Source organism: Prinia subflava, chromosome W (genome assembly GCF_021018805.1).
Source record: "Prinia subflava isolate CZ2003 ecotype Zambia chromosome W, Cam_Psub_1.2, whole genome shotgun sequence".
Lineage (NCBI taxonomy): Eukaryota > Metazoa > Chordata > Aves > Passeriformes > Cisticolidae > Prinia > Prinia subflava.
Genome location: NC_086282.1, coordinates 9,058,548 through 9,085,298, shown reverse-complemented (window position 1 = coordinate 9,085,298; position 26,751 = coordinate 9,058,548). Strand labels below are relative to the sequence as shown.

Sequence of the window (26,751 nt, the reverse complement as noted above, 5' to 3'; positions counted from 1 at the left end):
CTTTGTCTTTAACTTTCCTTTTTTTGTAGGCTTAGGAATGGGGAGAATAGAATTTGCCAATCCTTGTGGAGTTAGGCTAATGAATGGCATTTATTAGTATCCCAACTACTTTCTCAATGACTCGGTATTCTTAGCCCAGCTCCCAGGGTTTTCATTTGTCAAGGTCATTACACACTGTTAATTTGCTGAGGGTTTCATCCTACAAGAGCCCCTACTGACTTATTGTAAGATAATTAATAGCATAATTTTTTCATAAACAGCATATAGTTCATTCCCTTCTTTGCCACAGAAGCTTTCCTTGCTGTGAAGTTCTGACATCACTGTTGGTCATCCTCAGGATGTAGCCCACCAGTATCACATTTAAATAAATTGAGCAGCCTGAAGAAACTGAATGTGAACTGGCTTAATTGGCCAGTTCTCAGCTCCTGCTTCTCAAAGAGGACTGCCAGCAGTAAACCAAGTGGCAGTCTGCTGTCACCATGAGATTTTCCTAGTTTGCTGAGCGTTCATATTAAAGTAGAAGGTTTGCACCTTCTCACGCTCTTTCATGTAAACACCAGATCATATTTATAAACATTGATATTGTTTTCACATTCCTCTCCAAGGAGAGGAGAGGTTGTGTGACAGTCCCTTTGACCAGTGTGGTTGAGAGGTGGGAATACCACCCTCCAATCCATGGTCACCTTTCTAAAAGTATATAATAGGAAGTAATAAACAAAGGGAGATTCTTCTCTGCTGATTGCTGCTCTCCCAAATTCCTGACTCTGTGTGTCTTTTCGAGTGAGGCTAACAGCGACAGTCTGCCATTTCCCTCACTCATCCAAAGGTGCTTGTCCATACGAATGCCAGTGATCCTGAAACACATTCCTTTTTATGACTTCCATACTCAGCAGTACTGACTACCACAGCATTTCAAAGTGTCATAGGCTCTTTTAAAAAGGTTGAATTATGTATTGTCACAAAAGAATTCCTGGGAGTTACTATACAGATGTAACCACAAGTCCTAGAGTTCCATGGGGGGAACCCAGAGTGCACAAAGCCCAGCGACAAGTGGATGTGTTGTAACATGGATGTCAAATGATTGTTTCAAAAATGCTTGCTGGATTCATAAAGATTGGAGTCCCAAATTTAAAAGCATTTGCCTGTTCACTACAGTTTTAGCCAAAAATCTCTAACCTTAAAATCTGTGGGATTTTTTGTCAGTGTAGATAAACCTTAAATTTTGCCCAGTGAATCCCTGTATCAGTTCATTGCCTGGTAGGTTCTAGTCAGATATTTACTGCATTTCCCAGTTAGTTCACATTAGAAAAAAGATGTCCTCTAAGGCACTAATTTGAAAGACTTAGATGCATGCATGAATGCTGACATGCTTTCTAATACATATTGGGAAGAATTTCCTTTACTTCTCTAAATTTCCCTTATTTTTTGGACAAAAAGGAGTAATATGCTCAAAGCTCTATCTGTGGGTTCCCTCACCTTGTAGAGTAATGAAGTATGAACAGCATGTCAGTGAGGTTAACCTCCCTCTGTTGAATACCACGTTTTTACACTTTTTTTTTCTTTTCTCTCTTTTCCCATATTTCCTCTGCTTGTCATAACTGCAAGAGGTTCAGCAAATTCTCAGAATTTTGCATGTGTATTTGACATGTTATTTCCTTGTTGTTGGGGGTTAGATTTGCCTCTTTTTCAGTTACAGAATTTTTCCCCATAAGTTTCTAAGAAACCTTACTGACAGTACTTAGCCAGAACAAAGAGAGTAGTTGAAGGACATGGCAGCACAAGGCTACACCTATTGTTTTTAAGTCTCTGAGAGTGTCTGTAGGATTGCATTTTATTGAAATGGTATGCTCTTGTTCACCCCTGGAAAATGTATGGTTTATCCTAAGTCTGTACCCTCCCTGCAGTATTGTGTATCTGTAACTCTATTGGCTGGAGAATCTTACCGCGCCCACCTTGAACCTCTGTGTTAAGAGTGCAAATGCAGAGGACTCTCTCTCTTTGCCCCTCTTTCCCCTGGAGGTCTCCGGAGGCCCCCTTCTCCCTCTCCCCTTCCCCCTCTCCCCTTCCCTTCCCCCTCTTCCTCAGTGAATAAACCCTCATCTCATCAGCACCCCACCAACCGTCTGGAGTCTCTTTGCCTGCCAGCACACGAACACCCACGACCCTAGAGCCCGGGGAGCTCCTGGGGAGCCCTCCCCGGAATCCCCCCCAAAATTTAAACTACAACAAGTGTCCCTCAGATGGGAGAGATAGCACGAGCTTTGGGAAAGGTAAAAAGACAGAGCTGGGGCGGTGGCAGGGGGTCACTCTTGTTCTCAGCATAGAGGAAGACAGTCAAGCTGCCCCTCGCTGCAGGAAAAGTTCACAGCCATCACTCTGCCTCTGCCTCATCCTGGGAAATCTACCATCATCTGCTTGTGTACCCGGGAATCCTGAGCTTGTTTTCTCCAGCCCTCCCCACACCGCCGCTGCTTCTTCGGAGCTTTGAGGATCTCCTGCTACTCTGTAGCCCTGCACTGCCAAGCCCTGCCGGGACACCCCCTGCCATTCCAGCTACCAGCACAGAGCTCCTCATCTCATCCACCAGCCTGGGACTTTCCACCGTTTCAGCTCAGCCTCTCGGAGTCCTGCAGGGGCACCGAGATCAAACTGCCCCGGGCTTTTTTGTGAAAGAAAGCCCTCAAGGTTCTTGGTTCTGTTTATTACTAATGCTGTAGTTGTTGTTTGGTTGTTGTTTTGTCATATGTACTAGTAAAGAACTGTTATTCCTATCCCCATACCTCTGTCCGAAAGCCCTTTTAATTTTCTAAATTAGAGTAGTTTGGAGGGAGGTGATTCGAATTTTCCATCTCTAGGGAGGTCCTGCCCCCTTCCTAGCAGATACCTGTCTTTCAAACCAAGACACTTGTCCCATTGTTGATGTTTACAATCTATTTTGTATTTGCAAGATTTTATTAAGGTCTTGGCAAATTTGACATTTAGAAGCCCAAGGTCCTGCTTCTAACATCTAACCTTGCCTGCCTTGACTTTTAGAAAATATATCAGGCTTCCCTCACTTCACTGTGAGTGTTTTTCTAAAATTCTAAAATTAAATGTGTTTGTTTTGCAAATACAGAATGTACTGTAGAAGTGGTTTTCTCATCTCATTTCTCTGTAGACAAATAAACCAATGCCACATCAAATGTTCTAGAGGTGTAGAATAAAACCTCTCTCTTTTATAACTGTAGATAGCTCAATTTAAATTTTCAAAATTCATGTGACTATATACATGTTTATTAATTTCAGATTAAATACAGTACAATCTACCATGCAGAGGGAAAAATCAGGACTAATTTTGTAGTTACATTTTTATTTTTAATTAGTGAATGTGTAAATGTGCAAAGGTATTGTTTTTGATCGCAACAACTGCTTGCTGAGTTCAGTTGCACCCTTAAAACAAATGTAGTATGTTTCCTTTTGTGGTTTTGGGTGTGGAGCATACATTAGACAAGAGAGACATGATATTTGAGCTCTGTGGACAGATTTCTGACAGTTTTGTGAAAAAAACCTGTAGCTATTTATATTTCCCTCTGTTTCCATAACACTTGTCAATTGTAACCCATTCTAGAACTGTTTTAACGTCTGTGGGGCTCAGAGTCCAGGCCATAGTTTGGAAATGTTCCTGTGCTGAGATTTGCACACAAGACCACAAAGTTTAAACCTTGTTGTCTCTAAATGCAGTCCTCTTTTAAGCAATTTCTGCTGCTTACTTTTTTCTTCTATTTGCTCCAGCTTTTTCCCTCTTCTTCACTTTTTGAGTGTTTGAAGTTCTTAATCTTTTTACCTTTCTTTTTCCAGACACTTCACTGATGGAAACATATCCAAACTTCTATTCTTCTATAAAAGTTTGAGGAACAGTCTGTTCAAATTACAGTCTGTTTCACATTGGGAATGGAGTGACACCACTCCAGGCAGTGCTCCAGGAAGAACTAAAGCCACCAAATGTGTGAGAACTTTACAAAGCAAAAAGGCAGAGCCATGGGTATTCACCTCTGCAGCCATGACTATTATGCTCAGCAGTGGATGTTTTTATGGAAATCAGTACCAAAGATACTTTTAAGCTGGAAGCTAGACAGACAGGACTGATGGATTCTCTTGTGGCCTGTAAGCACAGCTCTGAATTCAGGCACTGCAGAATTGCATCATCCCCACAAGAACATTATAGTGGCTTTTGCCTCAAAAAGCTACAGTGCCTTTCAGACCTCTGACGTGTAAGAGGAAGGGCAAGTGCTGTCTTACCAGTCTTTTTTCATGATGTACATCATCCACACACCTGTCATACAGTCAAGGATGAAAAGGAGTAGGTGTTACTTTGGTAACTTTCAATACCTTCACCTGCTTTTGGGTTGTGATATTAAGCTGGCAGTTCTGGCAGATCTTGATACTCTTTCTCTCTCACCACCATCTGATGCATGTAATTCATCCAGGAAGAAGTTTGGATTGTTGCATTTGTTCAAGATGCAGAGGTCCCTGTCTCAGTATTCTGTTGCATTCTTCTCAGTATTCTTGCTTAAGACATAAACTGAACAATGTGACTTGTTCATGCTGTTTCTAGACACATAAAGAAGTTGTTTAGCTTCTTCCCAGCTTAAGAATGTTCAGGAAATGTTTAAGAAATACATAAAGCAACATGGTTCTCCCATTTAGCTATGAACAAGTCAAGGGAAATACTTGATAAATCCATGGTCTGCTCAAAAAGAATGGGCAGAATTTGTACAGGGGTTGGTTTGCTGTGTGTGTTACAACAGTTGAGATAAATATGGCACCTTCTCTTCCATCACCACAAAAGGAATTTTTAAAAGAATCTCTCTCAAAAAAGAAAAAAAGCTTCTAGAATCTTGTTATTAAACATTAAAAAGATGATGCTTTTTCCCTTTGTTAAAGGCAAATTGATAATCACAGCATTGTGAGGATTTGCACAGCTAAAACAGATAATCCTCACACCGGTCCTGCTGGAAACTCCTTCAGTAATTTTGGCAGCCAAATGTGAGGCCTGCCAACAGCACAAAGAAATCCAGCCAGGAAGACAGCTACAGTCCTATATATCCATGCTGAAAAAACACATTCTGGAGCTTGCTGCCTGTGCTCTGATGCTTGCCAAGCACACTCTAGGAGTGGCCACACATGTTGGCTTTCGCAACAAATAAACAGAAGGAAAACAGGAGAGCTGTGTGAGTCTGTCGTGGTTGCAGGGGGAGGTGAATTTTTCCAGGGGGATGTGGGCAGGCCAATCAGTAATCAGCTTTTCTGCTGGCACCTGGATTGGTCACTTGGAGGTTTAGACACGCCTCTGAGGACACAAAGAGTTAAAAGCAGGACTCCAGGTGGGTTCGGCCTCTTTTGGATTCTGGTTTCAGCAGTGGAAACATCTCCTCTCCCCTGCTCAGCTCTGGGCTGAGTGGGGGAGGGGAGCCACGTGGCCGGGCTCAGGACAACCACGCGGTGGAACTAAAGTAAGCTGGGGCCCCGGGGGGAGAAGAGAGTGGACAGGACTGGAACTGAGCTGCCCCGTCTAGGATGGAGGGGTGGAAAACTGTGGAAGTGCCTTCTGTGTGTGCTCACCTCCCTCCCCCCCAAACTCTGGGAGAAGATGCCCAGCCACGTGGGGGTTGCCGAGCCTGGGAGTGCCTGAGCCTGCACCCTGCCGAGAGCTAGAAACTGTTAACCCTTGCTTGGCAGAAAGAAACTTTTCTTAGACATTGATTCTCATGACTGGTGGTTTCGGAGGAGAGAGGGAAGCGGCTTGGGACTGAGATAACAAAAGGAGATGAAAAAAAACCCCAGATGGGCAGAGACTGAAGAGGAGTGGCTTTTGAGCTGGACTTTTCTTGCATAATGTTAGCCATGGACTGAACTTAAGTCTCTTTTGAACATAAACTGCATTTTGGGTGTATACAGCTGCCCCTGCTTTTGCTACAGTGACTGGCGCTTGAAGAGTGGAGCGAGCAGAGAAGAGAGGGGGAGGGTGAGGTGGCGCCCTCTGCCCTCAGGGGAGACCTGCTCTCGGAACCTCGGCCCCTGGGTAAAAAGGGGGACAGCTCGGCATGCAAGTATCCTTAAAAGAGCCCTGTATGCAGTTTCAGACTATGGACAGCGGTGAGAGCGCTGGACATAAGAAAAAGAGAGTGTCACCCTGGCAGACTTCTCCGGGCGGTGCCAGGGGTGACATGGAAACACATAAGGGGTGGACCCGTGTTTTCTGAAGAACAGTCTGTGGTGCGAGAGAGACTCCTCTCTCCCTTGCTGAATTGAAGATTGGTGTTTTTTTAAGTGGTGATTGTTTGATCTAAAACCCAAAGGTTTGGTCTGTGAAGAGTAATGTGTGGGGGGTGGAAACTGAGAGAAGAGATGTTCTGAGAAGTTTTTATTTCTGTCTCTGTGTGTGTTTAAGAGTTTTTCTGTCTCTGTTCTTATGTAATGTAATAAAGTTTTGGTGGTTTTTTTTTGTTTTCAAGATTTAAGCCTGCTCTGCTCTGTTCCTGATCACATCCCACAGTAGTTGTTAGGGAAAAAACATATATTCATGGGTGCATTAACATCTGGCCAGTGCCAACCCATGACAGAGTCACACCCTGAGCAGTGAGGGACATGCTGCCATAGGTTTTTTTCTTCTAGAAAAAACTAGAAAAGACTTTCTGAGAAGTCAAGGTGTGAGGGTGCACATATTTTCTCTAATGTATGGGAGGAACTCTAGTCTAGACACAGACTGAACACGTGAACCACATTCCCTGTGTTCACTGGCAGCAGCTTGACCTTCCCAAAGAACAACTGATTTTCTACATGGGGTGAACTGGGCAGCTGCCAGCAAGGACAAGGAACTCCCTCAAGGCAGTGTCGACTTTCAAACCTCATGGCACCCAGCGCTTCTCAAACCAACCCCCACCTTGGCCCTGCTTCACCCACCCTATCTCACCGGACCCCAGTGTGGGAAGCAGGGAAAGAGGCGGCAGTGCAGGGTGAGGAAGAGGTGAAGGAAGTGGCAGAGCATGGAAAGTGGCTCCACAGGAGGCCCCAGCAGACTCAAATAGGGGATCAGAGTGGCCCTGAGCAGGGGCTGCTGACAGACCCATATGGTGGGTCCGGGCTGAAAATGGGGGGAAACAAAGAGCAGGGCAAAAGGGACAGGTTTTGCTAAAGCAATGCAAATACATCCCACAGGCAACAATGGTGAGAAGAGGATGCTGAATGAGCCAATGAGTTCTGCTGATCACCCAGGCTTCTTCAGGACAACAGCCAAGCACCCAAAGACAGCAGAGCTGCCTCTGGGGACCAATGGACTGATTGAAAAAAACATCAGTGAAATGGTAAGGAGATTAGAAGATACTCTTTTTTTGCCTCTTTTCCACCAGACTGGCTGGCCATGTGTCTCTCACAGTCTGTCTTTGGCAGATTGAGCATGTTTATTATTGCACTGGAGCTTTCATGTGTTTAGCAAGATGCTTATGCCCACACAAAAAGTGCTTTGTTGACTAGGTCGACAAAAGAGCATCTTTGACAACTTTTATTCTATACCCTTGGTTTCAAAAACCTTTACGCAAGCTACAGAAACCAAATCAAAGCAGTGAATTGTAAAACTTTCTTCTTCAGGCACATGAGCAGATCTGTGTTTCATTAAATCACTTTTCCTGTGTCCAAAAGCAGGATACTGCACACCCTAATCTGCTCCAGATGCTGAAGGAGAGAAAGGACATGAATTTTGGTCGATGTTGTTTGTTATAAATGCCAATCCACTTTGCCAATTAAATATAATTTGGTTTATTAAAAAAATAAAATTACAGAATTTCAGTAAAACCAACAAGTGGAGTTACGGTGACAATTCCCGGGATCATCAGAGGGTGAACGGAAAGCAGCCTCTATTGCACTACAATCCCCCAGAGTTCACAAATTGGTCCCTTCTGGGGTCCGGGTTTTATACAGTTTATTTCGCCCCTGGCATAGGATTTCCCCACAGTTCTTTGTTTTCTTGGGGTGGTTATTCGAATGTATCGATGTTGTTGATCTGCTGAATGGGGTTTTCTCTGGGAGGGAGAAGTGTCAATTTCTTTCCTCCTTGGGTGAATGGAAGACAAAATTCTGAATGAACAGGCGTTCCCCTCCTATGATAAGTGTGATGGCCGGGTGTTCACTGCTCGGCTCGGCTGTTATGGGAGGAGGACTGATTTCTTATCTTGATGTGTCCTCTATTCTGATGCCAATGGCAAAGTCTCCAATTCCTGGCATTGCATTGTCCTCCTCTGAATGGCGGTTTCTGGGTGTTGCCCGTCTTGGGATTAGTCAGTTCTGTGCCTGACTTTAACCAGTGTTACATTTTACAGAACATATTTACAGTTTGCATGCACCAAAACACGAATTAACATACTATATTTACCACATTGTTGAATCAGTATCAGCCACTAGGAGGGCCATACCCACACTGGAGCATTCCCTGCTCCTTCCAACTCCCTCCACCCCCTTAACTATGGAAACACCTTAACAACAAGGTGATGATTTCTGACATGAGGGAGCATGCCTGCAAGAAACCACCTGCTCTATGAACAGCAAAGTCAGATGAGGTCAGGCAGGTGAGTTTGCACTCCGTATTTTAAGAGGGGACAGGTAAAGGGATCTGCCCGTCAATGCAGATCCCAGGGAGAAGCTGTTTCCCCTCCCACAGCAAGGTCCCAGCCCCTCAGTTCATTCAAAATGGCTGCAGTTCAGCAGCAGGATCAGATGTGGACTTGTGGAGCTCCCCACCAGGCCTGCTTTCCAAAATGTGCCTGCTGGCCTTTCAAAATAAGTCCAACATTTTCTGAATACCAATAAGCCACAGGGTTCTCCAGGGGCTGTTCTATCTTCTGCCTTGCTCGGATGATGAGAAACGCTATCTGCTTTCTGTGGTTCTTAGGTTTTCCACAAAGGAAGGAGGCTTTTTGGTCCTGTAGGCAGGAGTGCCTGGGATCTGGGCCCCTCTGATGGTACTGATGTAAGGCAAAAGGGGAGGCTCCTGCACCACCAACGCAGTGCCCTTGGGAGTGTAGGCTCGGAGCAGCAATTCCTCTTCCATGTGAGCCATCACTGCCACTCAGCCTGCACAGCCAGAGAGAAAAGGGACAGTGAGGAAGAAAAGTCCCTAGGAACAAAACAAGGTTCTGACACAAATTACTGCCTCCCAGAGTGGCTAAAAATCTGAGCTACCCTTGTGTGGTTGCTTGAGAAACCAAGCTCAAAGGTCATATCCAGCCCTTTCCCAACAACAGGCAGCACCTAAAGCCATGTTACTCTTCTCAGATACAGATCTTTCCTGGTAAATTTAAGAGGGACAGTGGGAACTACCAAAAACACGAGAATGAAGCTTTCCAATCAATGGCCCTTTCCCTCTCACCTGGACAGCTGACAGTGTCACAGCCATTCCTGATGCTGTAGAACCTGTATGGTAGCCTGAGCATAAAGTATCCCAATGTTACCATCCTGTACAAGCATGGCTGTCAATCTCCATTCTTAAAGGCTCCCACGCTTCAGCTAGACAGTCATGGCTGCTATGATTTGGTGTTGTTGACTGTCCTGCTCTGAGCAGGAAATACGGCTTCACCCCTTCAGAGGCCTCTTCCTATCAGTGTTCCTAGGATGCAGACCCTGCAAAACAAACAAGTGAAGAAATATTAAATCACCTGCAGAGGAAAGCTTGATATCTGCAACTGCCTCAGTGGTACCAATTCCTTTCAATGTAATATCCTGAGGGACAAGTGGGGGGAACTCTTTCATTCTTTCTTCCCCACCCATGGGAACCTAAGATTAAAACACAGGGAAATGAATTAACAGTCAAGATATTCTTCAGCACTCCTACCTCAAACTGGCAAGCAAGGCACAAGGGAGAATAAAGACATTAAACATTTGTGAGCCAATGAAGAGTTGGATTGAATAAACTCCAGGAGTTATTTCAGGTTTGACAGAACAGAGTCAGGATCACATCCAGAGGAACCCTGTGGGAAGTGAGCAAAGATGGAGTGCCCACTGCAGGATGCAGCTGGTGGACCAGAACAGCTGCCTTGATGTGAGTGACAGCACTTGTTCTCCATGTGCACAGGAATGGAAATGCCAGGACAGGGACAGCTCACCCCACCTCCCATCAGTCTGCAAGTGCTACACAGAACATTGCCATACCAAGGAAAAAGCCAGACCACCAAGAGATCAAGATATGTGCAGAAGATGCAGCAGGAAAAGAATAAGAAAGGTAAATTTTTCAGCTGCAGTCTGTTCTGAAACCCCAGTCTGTAGGTTTGCCAAGGAAAATATCCCTGTTGCTGCCCGCACTTTAAGGCTGTTCAAGAAAAGCCAAGTATGAGTAATCAGAGTACTGCAAATTTTATCAGCCTGAATGCTAGAAACAGAAACTCTGCCGAAAACACATAATCTTGAGTACTCTTTCTTAACACACCTCAGCCATGCAGTCTACGCAAGAATGCTCCACACTGCGCATCTCCATTCACCCACTGCACAAGTCCCAAACTCCTGATACCTGTGGATGCTCCCTGTCAGTTGTGCCCCAGACAGGGGTCCTGACTCCCTGCAGCCACAAGCTCACCCCCCATCACGCCCCCTTACCTTTAGGAATTCTTGGGCTGCATGCTTCTCATAGTGTCTGCATTACTCAGTGTAGTAACGTGGACTGGCAACAGGTTAGAAGCCAAGACAAAAAAACAGGAAGGCTTTTCTCCCTGAAATAAATAGCAAAAGGATGCTAATTATGCTAACAGAAAAGCAGCCCTAAATTGCTCTCTCCTGCCCCATTTTTTTCCTGCGTGTTGAAAACCTTCCTGCTTGATGCCCCTTCCCTGTCCGAGAGATGCTTGCCTCTGCCAATGACAGCAGCCAGGGTTTATATAAAATTGGGATTCAAGTTTGAGAGAAGACCCGTGTCTTTACCATCCTGCTTCAAAGCACCCTCAATGCCACATTTACTGCCAGCACAGCTGCTCAGCTCAAGTAAATCATCCAAGAGAGATCTTTGCTCTCATTTAATTCACAAGAACAAACTCAGTGTGGTTATTTATTGGGGTTTCCAATACCTCTGAGGGTCCAGCCTTGCAGAGAAATGGCTTAATAATAGCGAGACAACTTCTCTGGACATGCTTTGTAAAATAAAAGGTTTGAATAATGACAAAAATAATAAACATTATTGAACAAAGAAATACAAGCCAAACACAGTGTAGAAAACACACTGGCTAAGGCATTCCAAAAAAGCCTCGAGCATCTCTGTGCTGTCCCTTTAGTACTTGATTGTTTAGGTGGGCTATTTGGCACCTTGCCCAATGAACTTGGCAACAGGCTTTGAGATGCACTTCCAAAGCCCAATCACTCTCTGTGCTGGCACTGAGCCAGTTACAATGAGAAGGCTATAGAAAATTCTAATTTAACTTCCTTACATGTTCCAAAGTAAGTTGAAACTCTTTCCCTTATACAGAGATACCTGCTTGGGTGTGGAAATGCACTGCTACAGTTATTCAGCACAAGAGGTGATGGACATCTGGTCTGGTGCTTCTTCTATCACTCTACATTTCTCACACACAGTGCTCATTCAACAGTACTTGGTTCTAGCTGCTCTCAAGCTATGCAGTCAGTGGAGCAATTTCAGCAGGCACTCTGATCACATTTGCAGGAAGAGCAAACAAGCTCAGAGAGAGGAGAGACCTCTCCAAACACTACTAGCAGCCAGAAGTAAGTGCAGGAATTCCTTCAAGCTCAAAGGTCTAAGCTGAGGCAGGAGCTTCTGTCATGATCTGAGCACAACTGTCCTCCAAGATCTCAAGCAGATATGGATACTCAAGACTGATCCATCGATGTGTGCTCCTGCCATACCAGTATATTTTTTACTTCACAGAATCCTTCCCCCTCCACCTTTCTGTTTTTCTTCCAGCAGGTCAAGACTGTCCTTAGCAAAGTACCAATTCAACATTTCTGCAGTGATCTTGGAAATCAGACTGTCGCTGTGAGCCTTGCCAGAAAGACACACGGAGTCCAGAGTTTGGGGAGATCAGACAGCAGCAGGGAGAATCCTCCTGCTTTGTTTATTACTTCCTATTATATACTTCTAGCAAGGTGACCATGGATTGGAGAGTGGGCATTCCCACCTCTCACCACATTGGTCAAGGGGTCTGTCACACAGTCTTGTTTGTCCCAGCAAGGAATGTGAAAACAATGGCTATGTTTATAGAACATAGCTGGTGTTTACGTGAAAGGAGCGTGAAAAGTTGCAAACCTTCTACTTTAATATGAACGCTCAGCAACTAGTAAAATCTCATGGTGACAGCAGACTGAAACAAAGGAACAACCATACACACCTCTAAAACAGGGCAAGCTACTGATAAAATGATCTAAAACTTATGATAATGTCTCATGTTCTTATGAAAGAAACTGCTTCTTACAGAGGAAGCATCATGGGAGGTCAGCTCCACACAGTTCAATAAAGGTGTGTGGCATGGGATTTTTAATAAATTGAAGAAATTATTGGCAGAAGAGACACACAGCACATTTGAAAAGTATTTTTTACAGAAGATAAATACAATTGCAACTAATTGCTTCCTTGGACAAGTTTTTCAGAGGTCAGCCAGAAAAGACAAATGTCTAGGATTTTCTCTTTTAGCAGACAGCTGTGGAGTCCCTAGTGCCCTTAAAAGAATTCCCAACTGCCTTGCCTTGGAAAAGTGAAGATTAAAGATACCCCTTCCACATGTAACAAGGTTTTCCCCCATGGTTCTTCGCAAACATTGCACAATCTGCTCCCTGGGTTTCCCAATGTCCATCACCCTCCCATGGTGTCCCCTTTCCTTGCTTCCCCATTGGCTGTGGGGCCTGGGTTCCAGTTTCTGGGCTTCCCTATGGCCACTTGCCCCCTGCCCCTTGTACCACCCACAAACCTGAGACACTATATAACCCAAAAATCACATGGTTCGGCCTCTTTTGGCCCACGGACCTTCCTTCGACACATAGAATAAACTTCGCTGGAACTAATCTGTGGCTGAGGGCCTTCTGCCTCTCCTTGCTTGAGCTAGCCGGTAACGTGTGTGGATGTGTGGCTTGATTGCTTTGCCTGAATCTTCTCAAGCAGTTTCTCCACTGGAGAGGCTGACTGGGAGATAATTAGGCTGCAGCTACACACTGAAAAGACACAATGTTACTAAGAGCTTTCACAAAACACAGAAATGAGAAAACCCACCTATTTTCCCAGTTAATTGTGACATTTTCCTCCCTCCCTCCCTCATGCCTCTTTGTATGTCATGGGAAACGCATTAAACAGATGTTTACCAGCATTCAAAAGCAGGTCCTGTTGGAGTCCATGTTTCCATGGATCCTCCGCAGAGAGTGAGAAGTGTAGGGATTGAATTAAAACCTTTAGAAAAATTAGAATATTGTCCTGGTTTGACGGGAAGTGAGTTTTTTCAGGAAGCTGAGGTCAAACTAATCATTGGTCAGGTTTGAATGTTGGCACGTTTGGTGGCCACTGAGGGGTTGGACACGCCTCTGAGGACACAAGGGGTTAAAAGCAGGGGCTGGCAGAGGGACTCTCTCTTTTCTGGCTCCGCTTTCGGAGAGGAGCATCCTTCTCCTCTCCCCTGCCCAGCCTGGCCAGGCTGGGCGGGGGAGGGGAGCCAGATGGGCCTGGCTGAGGTGGGCCTCGGGCCCCAGGGGGGGAGAGAGAACGGGACTGGAGCTGGGCCAGCCCCATCAAAGATGGAGGGGTGGAGAACTTTGGAGGTGCCTTCCGTCCCCCTGTCCCGTCCCCCCCCCTCGTCCTGTCTCCCCCCCCCAGGGAGAAGGTGCTGAGCTGCGAGCTGTGTGTGGGAGCTGCCAGAGTCTGCGAGTGCCTGAGCCTGTGGCCTTGCCGGGAGATAGAAGCTTTTAACTCTTTCTGAGGCAGAGGAAGACTGTTCCCAGACATTGATTCTCATGGCTGGTGGTTTCAGAAGAGAGAGGGACAGCCTGGGACCGAGATGATAAAGCATGATGAAAAGAACCCCCCTCGATTGCTAGAGATGAAGATGAGTGGCCTTTTGGGCTGTACTTTTCTTGCGTAATGTTAGCCATAGACGGACCCTGGACTCTCCTGAACATAAATAAGACTGTATTTGGGTGGATGCATTTTGGCTCAAAACCAAAGACTTTGTGGCCTCGTTCTTGGAACCCTCGGCCCCAGGGGTAAATGTGGGGGGGACTGCTGTCCCAATATGAGAAGATGGCTGGTTTTTGGTACTTGGCCAAACATCCTTAAAAGAGCCCTATTGCGGTTTTGGTCCATGGACGGTGGTGAGAGCACTGGACATGGAAAGGAGGGTGTCACCCTGGTAGAATTCTACAGGTGGTGCCATGGGTGACATGGGAACACGGGAGGATGGACCTGTGTTTCCTGTGGGGGGTCTGTAGTGCGAGAGAGACTCCTCTCTCCCTGGATGGATTGAAGATTGTTTTTTTAAGGGATGATGACTTGGATTGGGAACCCAGGGTTGTGGAAGGTTTAAGCAAGTAGATGAGGGTAATGTGCTTGTGTTAACTGTTAGAGCATGCAAGGGAGGGAAATTGGGGGGAGGAGAAGAAGTGTTCTGGGAAGTTTTCTTTTCTGCTTTTGGGTGTTTGGGTTTTTCTTTTCTTGTCTATTGTCTGTTGTTATGTAGGTTAATAAAATTTTCTTTCTATTTCAAGTTTTAGGCCTGCTCTGCTCTGTTCTTGACCATATCTCACAGTAGTTCATTAGGAAAAATATACACTCATGGCTGCACTGGCATTTGGCCAGCTTCAACCCATGACAAATATATAAAGCCACACAAACATAAAGTAGAAATATAAGCTTCAGCTTTAAGCTTCACATACCCTAAGTGCCTAATTGTTAGTGTAGAAGTTCAGAGTTTCAGGCTTAGTGATAGAGTTTAGACATAACAAAAATAGTAGAGTACTGTTTATAATTTTTGGTATGAATTTTGCGCAAATAAGATAAAGTTTCTCATGTATGCTAAGATAGAGTTTTTACGCATAATAAGATAGAATTTTTACATTAGCAAGATAGAGTTTTTACACTAATAGATATGCTATATGCGTAGGTTTTTGATACTGCTTTTCGTAGTTTTTCGTAGTTTTACGAACTTAGAAAATTGAACCTAGATTGGGTAGTGTGTAGATAAAGGCATGAATATGCATTTGTAACATAGAGATAAAAAGCCTCTGGGTTGGAAGTGGAGGTATCGATTGATCAATCCGATCTATCGATCCAACCTCCACCTTTTGCAGCCTGGGGAAGGAGCCCTGCCAGGGAGCTGAAACGGGATTCTCAAGGTACCATCTATTGTAGCTTTTGTCGCTTGGGATCAGGGCCCTGGGGTCCCCTTCTTTTTCCCCTTGTGGCATTTGCCCCGGAACTCTGTTCGGGGCTGCCGGGGACTCTGTGTGGGTTCAGACCCCGGGACCCCTTCCTGCCACTGTGACCTTGCAGCCGGGACCCCTTCCTGCCTCTGTGATCTTGCGGCCGGGAACCCTGTTTGGGATTCATGATCCCGGGACCCCTTCCTGCCTCTGCGACCCCACGGCCGGGAACCCTGCTTGGGGTCAGGAGTTGGAGGTTATTTTATCCTAAGGCTGGAATGTTAAGTTCCATGTTAAGACTACTGTTTATTTGGGTATTTTATTTCTAAGACTTTATGCTCACAACCGATTGTAAGACCGCTCATTTAGAACTCTCTCACCTTCAGATATGTGCTTTCATGTAATAAACAACTTTGCATAAAATTTTAAAATGTTCTTGGACCTTTAAGATCTATTAACCTGTAGAGACGGCCTTGCCAAGGTCCTATTATACACTAATATTGCACGCTGGTAACAAGTAACAAACCTTTCAACTACCCATCCCAAGGCATTCTGGCTTCATACAGTGATTCAGTAACTGACTCATCATCTTCAAAGCAGCAATGAAAGGGTCTGGGAAAGCTATCCAGAAAGCCTTTTATGGCTGGTACTACAGTAAGAGATGAAGCACCTGCTCTGAAAATCCTTTCTTCCCTTACCTCTACGTAGTCTGTACGTCCCAAGGCTGCTAAAAACAAGATCATTCCTGGCTTGAGAATGAAGGTTCGTGGAACAATGGCATGTGATGGCAAAACAAGCTTTACTTCCTTCTCTGTTAGGAGATTCAAAACCTGTAAAATAAATTGTCATAACTCATTCCAGATGTTTCAATGGCAACAACAAAGTTAGTATTGGCCTTATATTGATAGAGGAAAAAGACCAAGTAAAGCAATGTCAAGAACATCTGACACAACAGTTCAATTCTGGTCCACACAGTAAGCGAGAAACAAGAAAAATCTCCCCTTCCAAAATCTTCCAGACAATCTGCTTGTCCTTCACTCAGATTGAACATTGACTACAGGAACAAAACTTGTTCTGAAACTTGGCACGGACCTCTCTAAAGGACAGTGTGAGGATAATCAGAATCAGAAACAGCAGCAACTATTTCTGGATGCAGGAAGTATTTTCCACATGTATTCAACTCCAGAAGAAGGGAAGAACGCACACAGTCTCAAGTTATCAAGCCAGGTCTCTAAACTGATGCCAGTCTTTACACTGGCTGTCAGAGACCTAAGTGCAGGTTAGTAAAGCAGGTTATGGTCTGACAAATACATCACTAGAAAACCAGGAGTCTTCTAGTGTTCATGAAAGCAGCACCTGCACTTGAGCTGTAAAGTCTCAGTGCAGTCCTTGCACTTCATTCTCTTCAGAACCTTCCTGTCTCCCTGTACTATTTAATCTTCCCCAAAAGATGACGTGTAGCTTGGCATGGGTATTAAAACGACCAAAATCAAAATATGCCTGTTTTGGATGTGAGCACTTTGTCAGCACCGGCTTCAGTAGGGCATTGCTCTACTGACAAAAGCCTGATGTATTGGAGCCAGTAGCAGCAACACTGTAGATCCTCCTAGCTTCAGGATAAATGTGGTTCGGTCATACAACTCTGGTTATCCTCCTAAGCTCCACCTTTTTCCGTAGGCTGGAAGAGCTAAGGAAGTGCCAGCTTAATTGGGTGATGCTGGTGTGAACTTACTGAGAGCACTCTTGCTTACTTCCCTTTGTTCAGAGGTTGTGGAAGCTTGGTGATGCAGTCCTGCAGCTCCTTCGCAAAGCTGGCAGTATTGCACTTCTCAGAAAAGGAACAGCATAGCCACATGAACCCCTCTCAAGTAAATACAAACCTTAATACAATTCCCAAACTATGAGAATCCTAATGCCAGGACTACAGCAGAAACAATCTCCCACAGGCACAGCTAAGGCAGAACAGTCCTCCCAAACCCTGTCACCCTGAAACACAGCACCACAGAGTACCTACACAGTCTTCCTTTACAATTCCTGGAGTGTCAAAACACCACTGAGCATCCTTCACTTCGTTGTGAGTGAACGCCTCCCTTTCCTCATGCTTCTTAGGGGAATCTCTAGGATCTTCATCCATGCTGTAGGAGAGCATGTCAGGGTCGAAGTCAATCTCAGCGCTAGACTTCTGCTGTTGAAATGTTCTTCTAACTCTTCCTGGATTAAAATGAAAGGTTTTCCTGGTGTTATAAATGCTAGGACAATTTATTACCAAATTCAATAATTTGGTTTATTAAAAATTTAAATCACAAAATTTGGAATCAAATTACAGAATTTTAAGCAATAAACTCCCCCCCCCCCCCAAACAGCGACACTTACTTGACAGAGTTTCTCCTGGGAAAAAGAGAGCCAAGGGTGACTCATAGACATAGACCCTGGCCGTCTGTGTCTCTAGCTGGGTACACGAATTTGCCATGTTCGAGGCTTGGTTTTTATACTCTTTATTCTGCCTCTGGCAATATTTCTCCATATTTCCTTTTGTTTCTTGGTTGCTATTCAAACCCAAATCCATCTCCGGTCGGATTGAAAAGAGCTCCCCTCCCAAGTCTATGTGTTAATGTTCAGTTTCTATGGATTCTTATAGTTGATGAATGTCTGAGATATGGGTGATATTGCTTGATGGTCTGTGAAGGTGGCTCCCGAGGTGTGAGTTGCTGATACTGGCTCATCTCAATAGGTCCCCTCCCAATACCTGAGAAGGCTGCAAAGTCTTTTGTTCTCTTCTGAATGGAGAAACCTCCTAAAACATAGACTTTTACCTGATATAAATTTATACAGCTTTATAATTTTCCAATTTACTATAAGAACATGAATTAATCATCTCACGTTTTTCACACCTGGTAATTTACTTATTAACTTGCTTTCCTTCAATCAAATATCTCCCCCTTTGATGGCTTAAAAGAGATGCACATTACTAATATAAAGGTGATAAAGACATCATGTGGCTAGAAATTTGTGTGTTCAAAAGCCAAAATGATAAAAAATCCCTTCTATAATTCTTGCTTAGCATTCTCATGCCCCAAAATCTCAGCAGGGACCAGATAATAGACACTTTATTTCCAATTTATGGTAAAGCAGGCTCCCTTCTTTTTTCAGTGCCTCAGACTGCCAAACACAGACTTATCTGAAAACCAGAGCTATCTTCTGGCAACCCTCTCTTTTGAATATATATTAAAATGATGTACAACCCCTGTACCCTGCAGCCCAAATGTGATTATTTGAAATTAAACTTATTTTCTTTATTTGGGAACAAGAGATGGCCCATACTATGATATCCTTGCAAACTACTAAGCTATCAGAATTTGCCAGCCTCATTCAGACAGGAGATGTACTGCACAGAGGAACCCTCTGCTATTACAACAGCTGACAGGTATTCAAAAGTATTAAGGATGCTACTTATTCTCAGGGTTGCTGTTCCCTGAGATTCTCCTCGGGGTTGCTGGTTCCCGAGGTAATAAGGTTTTCGGGACTCTCTCTCCTTCTCAGGGTTGCTGTTCCCTGAGACTTTCCTCAGGGTTGCTGTTCCCCGAGGTAATAAGGCTTTCGAGCTTCTCTTGCCCAATGGGTCTCACACCGGAGCCAGAGACAGAGAAGACAAGTTGAGTCCGCCAGTGCATGTTTCCAAGGTTGTTTATTCATTTTCTCTCAGTTCTTTCTCAGCTCTGCCAGGCCTCCCTGGCAGGGTACATTATCTTAGTTCTTTCTCAGCTCTGCAAGGCATCTCCAGCAGAGCAGGACATGCAGTGGTCTGGGGCAGATCAGAGGGTCCCGGACCCTTTGTACCATTTCCCTGGTCCAACCACCGTGCACAAAGTACTTTTTATTTACAGAATTTTACCAATACTTACTGCCTATGTTAACATGTCATTTCTACTCTAAACCAATCCTTGTAATACAACTCAGCAGAAAATGGGGGAAAAGAACAAGAACAAGGAGGACAGGACCACTCCCCAATTCTTCCATCTTGCCTCTTCAAACCCATATACTAAAAATCCTAGATTCTACATTTACACTCTGTGATAAACTAACTACTACTTATTTTGAATTCTCTCAGCTTGTGATTCTTCATACAATGTGGGCATTCACTCCCATGGACAGGGATCAGAGGCAGTGTCCTCCTGGGCTCTGTGTGAGGCTGGTTGACCCCCCTGTACAGATCCCAAACCCCCCTGTCTGGTCTCCAAACCCTCCAGGGTGGCCAGAGGGATGTTCTAGACTCCAACACTTATGGAGTAGGATAGAGGTCTTGCCCCCATTAATCTGGGAGCAAACACTGGTCAAAATAACCTTTGTGTATTGCAGTGTTTTCATTAGGGGCAGAAAACTAACACCTTTACTCACCCACTAAATAACCTTGCTTTTTAAGTTGATTAAGGTACTATTTTTTCTTCACTGCTTAGCTGATCTTCTATTTTTGTTGCCTCTTCTTTTAGCCTCTCCTGCCTTCAGAATATCCTGTCACATGTAGGGTTAATAACTGGAAATTTCAACAGGTTCAGAGTTGTTCCTGGAAAAACAGAGGGCACTTTTGGGTCTCTGACTACCTGATACATTTCAGCTCTGAGGAACAAGATTACAGAAAGACTGCTTTGTAGTCGTGCATTTCTGTACCCGAGCAGGTGTTTCCATATAAGGAAGTGAAGCTAGAATTTTCTATAGCCTGCTCGCTGTAATTGGCTTGGTCCCAGCACAGACACAGTGATAGGACTTTAGAAGTGCACCTCAAAGTCTAGTGTCCATCTCATTGGGCCAAGAGCCAAAAAAGCCCACCTAGACCATCGAGTACTAAAGGGCCTGCATAAGGGTACACGAGGCTTTTTGGGAGTGCCTTAGCCTGTGTAGCTGTGCTTGGTACACTGTGCTCGGCTTATCTCTTTTCATTTTGTAACGTTTATTATTTTTCCTGTTATTAAAACTTTATTTTACAAAGCATATCCTGGGAAGCCGTCTCGCTATTTTATTAAGCCATTTCTCCGCTGGCTGGACCCTCGGAGTTATCGGGAGAAATCCCGATAAATGGCGCCTTCGAACACGGACCCTACATTAGGGTAACTGAATCAAAGTTTGCTGACAAGCCCTCACGTTCAGCTAGGCCATTTTGCTCTTGGTTTTCGTTTTTTTAAAAGCGAGCTCGTGGTGGTTTTTTTGGTCGTGAAAATAAAACCACATTTTTGGGTCAAAAAGGCTGAGAGGGAGCCTTTTGACTGAACCCCTATACCGGTGAGAGGGGGTCTTTGCCGGACACCGATTCTGGTACAAGGTGGATTACTCTTTAGAAGAGAGAAGCTGCAGTCTAGCAGAGCTGGAGAACAGCTAATCACCGAGTGACCTGAGAGAGTCGGAGACAACCAAGAGCTGCCGGGGGATCACAAGAGCCATTCTGGTGAGTGACAATGGGGACCCGGCAATCCGTAGAACAGCGAGACACCTTTTGTTATTTTAATTATAAACTGACTATTCAAGACTATAAGTTTGAGAGGAAAGAACTTAAAAAACTTGTGAAATGGGTCTATAAGAAGTATCCGGACACTAATACAGCTGAAACAGTAACAGTGGAATTTTGGGACAAAATAGGATTGAAGTTGTATAATTCAAAGAAAAAATCTGTGTTAAAATTAAGACCCATCTTTAAAACTGTGTTAGACTTTGTAACAGAAGAAGGCGAAAGGCTCAGCAGTGAAAAAACACTTGAAACTGCAGAAAGAGAAACCTTGGGAAAAGCCTCTAAAAGCAACCATAAAAAAGGAGCCCAGAAAGTAAAATGCAAAAAGGCTCCTGCTCACCTTAGACATGAAGATAAAAATCCAAGTTCTGATGCCCCAAGTCCCAGAAAAAACCGGTTTGATTTACTCCCGAGGAGAAGGCACGGGGCGGCTCAAAGCCCTCCCCCGAGCCCTCCTCAGACCCCCGGAGTGGGACCTGTGCCAGCCTTGGCCAAGCAGGCTAGGGTTCCATTCCAACCGCCCTCCCCACCCCCTCAGTCTCCTGGTACGAGATACGGGCGATCCCGGTCCGTTAATTTTGAGCGCGCGAGTTTTGAACAAAGCCCTGAAAGCGCGGGCTCACAGAGCAATGAAAAACGTGGAATTCTCCCCATCTCTGAGGCAGAAACTGTAGCTCCACGTGGGCGGGCTCAGTACAGCCCGACCCTGCGGCACGCCCCATCTGATGTGTCGCTCAGCTCCTCCCACTCCAGCACGGGAGGCTCCCCCTCCATGGGCGGTCCCAAGCCTCGGGCACCGCCCCGGGTTGCCACCCACAGCCTGGACAGACACGCCCTGGCTGTGACGAGCGTGGGAACCGGATGTGACATCCCGGAACTTGCCCTCCCCAAGATGGCGGCGCCCATGCCGGAGAAATGTAAACAAACTCCGATGAAAAATCAGAAGGTTTCCCACACGTCCTGCAGTTTCTCTGATGATTCAGAGGATTCATCAGCCAGCATAGACCCCTGGCACAAGATAAGGAAAGAAACCAGCACCCCAGAGCCAGCCCGGCTCTGGCGACAGGAGACCAAAACAAAACAAAAACAAGGACAGAGCAAGACTGAAGCAGTGAAAGTTTATCATCGTCTAAAACCCTCCAAGAAAACAGAACAGAGACAGCTAACAGTTCAATTCCAGCAGCCAAGATACAAAGTAGACTTCGTCCAAAAGAAGACTGTCATGAAAACCACCACAAGAATCCACCAAAGCAGCAAGCTCAAAATACCTTAAAACCCTGACCTATTCTTTTATTTTGCAGTTTTAACAAGAAACCCAGAACTTTATAAGTTAATTTTTTCATTAAGATCTGAAAAAGACTACCAAGTAATTCCAATACAAAAAGTTTTTCTTTTCTGTTTTGTCAATTAAGCAAGAAGATTGTAATAACTTGCCCAAAAAATTTATATTCCAAACTAATTATAAAAGCGAATTCCTAAATAATTTTTCCTTTACAGGAAAAGATTCTGCAAAAATATTTTGCTTGCTCATATCTTTAATTGAAATAGTTAATTCAAAATTCAAAAGTTTTTAAAAAATGGCCCGTATAAATATTACAAAAAAAAAAATTATTAAATTCATCTCTATAATTAAATTGAAAACCTTTCAAAATTCATACTCCTCTAAAAACAATTCGTTTTATAAATAAGTCAAGAAAATCTAAAGTCTCATAACCATGTAGTAAAATCCTAACACCAAAAAATAAAAATCAGATTTTAAGAAAGTCTAAAAACTATATCTCAAAACCAAAAAAGAACAACTGTCTACATGTTTTTCAAAGTTCATATTTTATGTTTACAAATTTTTATGTTGCAAGTTTAGTAGAGGGAGCAGAGACCTCTCAAGAAAAAGTTCTAATCAATTGTAAAATTCACATTAAAATACTAATCTTTTTCCTTTTTTCTCAACAGCAACTGTATTGTGTCACATGTTAAAGCAAACACTAAACTCCTAAGTTTTATAGCAAATAGCAAGGTAACAGCAAACTTTTAACCATACATCAAAATACATCAGCTCTTGTAAAAAGTGTCGCATATATCTCAAAGCCAAATTAAGACAATTGTGCAACCATGCCCAAACTACCAAACACTAACTACGCCATCAATAGCAGCAAAAGTTAACCCTCAAAATTAAAAACAAGTATCATGCAATATCAACCATTTAAACAATTCAAACAAATTCACTTGTCTAACCACACACTTTTTAAAGTATGTTCTACCTCAACACATAAAGGAGAAAAAGACCAAAAAAGACAATTAAAACATCTCTTGTAAACATTTCTCATTCCTAAATGTACAGTTCTTAAAATTACAGAAGTTTTTCAACATATCAAATCTACCACATATTATAACTAATTCATTCAAAAGCCAATCTATTGTTAAAAAGCACACAAATAGCTAAAAATGCTCTTTAAAAGATAAAAATGGGAAAGGGTGTAGTGCTTTCTATTATAGAAAGGTTGAACAAAGTTATATATATGTTTTTTAATCTCTCATATTCATAAAAATTCTGAAAACAAGACAAATTTGAGAGCCTGTCCTTTATGGCAGGGAGAGAGGTTTTGTTTGTCTCCACAGGTACAGACTCTAAGAAAGTTCCTGCAAAAGAAGTTGAGTCACAACTACAAAAGAAGAAAGGAGAGCAGAACACACCTCAAGAAGAGCATGCAAAAGGACCCAGAGTGACCACAGACTGTGTCTTCAAAAAGACTTCTGCATTTTGACACAGCCCAGCACTATAGACACTGAAATACGTTTGAAGCAGAGACTTAAGTTTTATAAAAGTTGCACTGTTAAAATTTTTGAAGTTATTATTGTCATGTCAAAATTGTTCGTTGTTGTATGTTAAAAGTTATTGTCAAATCTTTATGCAAAAGAAAAAGAAAATATAGTTCACTTGAAAAAATCTCCCCAAACAAAAAGTAAAATAAGATTCATATGTAATTTGAGACTAAATATTAATTTTAAAAGATTGGCTAATAAAAAGAAAGTACCAAATTTAAAATTTTGTAATCCATAAAACTAAAGCTTAACTATAAACCAAATTGTTAAATAACAATAAGTTATTGACACAATCACAATTATGAACAAAAGTGAGAATTTTTCAAAGTAACTATTTCTCTTTTTTTTTTCTTTTTTTAATATGATTTTACAGGGTGAGATGTAGTCGTGCATTTCTGTACCCGAGCAGGTGTTTCCATATAAGGAAGTGAAGCTAGAATTTTCTATAGCCTGCTCGCTGTAATTGGCTTGGTCCCAGCACAGACACAGTGATAGGACTTTAGAAGTGCACCTCAAAGTCTAGTGTCCATCTCATTGGGCCAAGAGCCAAAAAAGCCCACCTAGACCATCGAGTACTAAAGGGCCTGCATAAGGGTACACGAGGCTTTTTGGGAGTGCCTTAGCCTGTGTAGCTGTGCTTGGTACACTGTGCTCGGCTTATCTCTTTTCATTTTGTAACGTTTATTATTTTTCCTGTTATTAAAACTTTATTTTACAAAGCATATCCTGGGAAGCCGTCTCGCTATTTTATTAAGCCATTTCTCCGCTGGCTGGACCCTCGGAGTTATCGGGAGAAATCCCGATACTGCTTCTCTAACTTTTTGGTGAAACCCAGTAATAGGGAGAAGGAACTACAGCTGTACCCATAAAGTACTAGCCTCCCAACTTAGGGAAGCAAAAACAAGCCATCCACCTGCTTAAGACCTTTTCTCACCTATAGTTTGAATAAAAGGGTCTCAAAGCCAAGTGGTGCCAAGGCTGACTTAGTACACTCCAGTACTTAGTCTCAACTCCAGACAGCTTGGTTTGGCCTACAGGTGCTCACCACTCCACCTCCCAGCCTCTCCAGAATGGAGGGCACCTCTAATGGATAGGGACAGGGCAAGGCATGCACATCAGGTGCCATCCTAACTGGCAGGGGTACACACAGACCCATGCTGGTCTATCGAGCCTCTTAGTGCCACAGGATGCACAGCACCCTCAGTACATGCATCCCACTCCTACTGCCTTGAGGAATCACAGAATCAATGAGGTTGGAAACAACCTCTGAGATCATCACTACGTTGACTAGACCCCGGCACTGAGTGCCACATTCAGGCACAGCAACTCCATCATCTCCCCAGGCAATCCATTCCAATGTCTAGTCATCCTTTTGGAGAAGAAATTCCTGCTAATGTCCAACCTAAAGCTGCCCTGGTGCATCTTAAGGCTATGTTCCCTTCTCCTGTCACTGGCTGCCTCAGAGAAGGGACTGACTCCCACCTGGCTACAACTTCTTTTGGATAGATGCAGAGAGTGATAAGGTCTCCCAAACCTCCTTTTCCCTGGGTTAAACACTTCAGCCACTCCTCGCAGGTGACAATTTGAAGCACAGCACACCTCTGGAGCTTGCTGCCCACCACGGAGGTGTTCAGGGTGGCAGGTACCCCTTTGGTGACAGGTTCTCCTGCTGCAGGGGTGGCCGAGGGCTGCCCAGAGGCCCACAGCTCAGTTTTCTGCGCACTCCACATCCCCCATTACCCGTGCTACAAAGGGCCGTGCGGTACCCTGACCTGGCCAGGCGGACATGGTGGCCCCGTTGATGATGTTGGGGGCGTGGGACTTGCAATAGTTGGAACGCAGCAGGGTGTTGAAGAGCGTGGACTTGCCGGAGTTGGTGGCGCCCAGCAGGTAGACATCGCTGGCGCACTTCCAGGAGTGCTGCAGCCAGCTGACCAGCCCCTCGATGCCGTAGCCCGTCCTGGCACTCACCAGGCAGATGGCCACCAGCGCGCCTCCCCGCAGCCCGGCCAGGGAGCAGGCCGCCACCACCCGCTGCTGCAGCCACCCCAGGTGCCCGCGGCAGTCTGCGGGCAGCAGGTCCACCTTGTTGCCCACCACCAGCACGCCCGCAGCGGGCATGTCGGGGCCCAGCAGCGCCAGCAGCTGCGGCAGCACGGGGTCGGGCAGCTCCATCACGTCGAGCACGTACAGCAGCAGCGGCCCGCGGCCGTGGCGCGGCGGGCAGAGCAGGGCCGCGCTCACCACGCGGCGGTGCTCGTCGGACGGCAGCCGCAGCCGCAGCCGCAGGACGCTCCCGAGGTGCGCCAGAGCCCAGCACCGCTGGCACACAGCGCCGCGCAGCCCCGCGGGACCCTCGGACAGAAGGCTGCGGTACTTCTCGGCCGGCACGAAGCCCGTCGCGCCGCTGTCCTCGCACTGCATCTCGGCCCCGCAGTCCAAGCAGCTCACGCCACCCGGCGGCACCGACGGGTCGGCCAGGCTCGGCACTCGAGCCGCTGCACCCCGCGCCCGCCGCGGCTTCAGCTCCCGCTCCCGGAGTAGCGCCGCCGCCGCCCTCTCAGCCGGGTCCGGCTCGTACTCGAGGAAGACGAAGCGTTCCTGATCCTCGCCACCGCCCCGCAGCGCCGCAGCGGGGTGCAGGGCCGGGCCAGGCGGGCCAGTAGCGCAGGGCCCAGGCGGAGCATGGGGAGGCCGCACGGACCACCATCGCCGCACCGCGGGGCGTGCGCGCATGGCGTCACAGGGCGCGCGGGCGCCTCACGGGAGACGCGAGCGTGACGTCACGGGTGGCGCAGCCGTCGTCCTGCTCCCCGGGTTCCGCCGTGCTCCGCCGCGCCCCTCGTTCGGCCACCGCCGCCCGCGGCCCCTCCCGCCGCCACCATGTACGACGCAGACGAAGGTGAGGAATTTTTCTTTCTCCTCGCCTTTTCCTCCCGCCCGTCCCGGCCAGGGGGCCAAGGGTGGCGCTGGGCGCGCCGCGGCCCGCGGGAGCCGGGAGATGGGGGGGATGCGGTGGGATCTCCTGCGAGATCTCCCGCGGGAGCCGGGGAGCCGGAGGGTCCCTG

At 45.4% G+C, this 26,751-nt stretch overlaps 1 protein-coding gene and 1 pseudogene across 2 annotated transcripts in view; one reads left to right on the top strand and one right to left on the bottom strand.

Moving 5' to 3' along the window:
* Positions 1–7,770: 7,770 nt before the first annotated feature.
* On the bottom strand, positions 7,771–26,510 carry LOC134563460 (nitric oxide-associated protein 1-like; annotated as a pseudogene).
* Positions 26,430–26,751, top strand: part of LOC134563457 (DNA-directed RNA polymerase II subunit RPB2) — a 24,301-nt gene continuing 23,979 nt past the window's right edge. For both annotated transcript variants that reach the window (XM_063421380.1, XM_063421379.1), the window contains exon 1: positions 26,430–26,585. In XM_063421380.1, the coding sequence (XP_063277450.1) occupies positions 26,567–26,585 (19 nt within the window). In that variant the 5' untranslated portion in view covers positions 26,430–26,566. The remainder of the gene's footprint in view (positions 26,586–26,751) is intronic.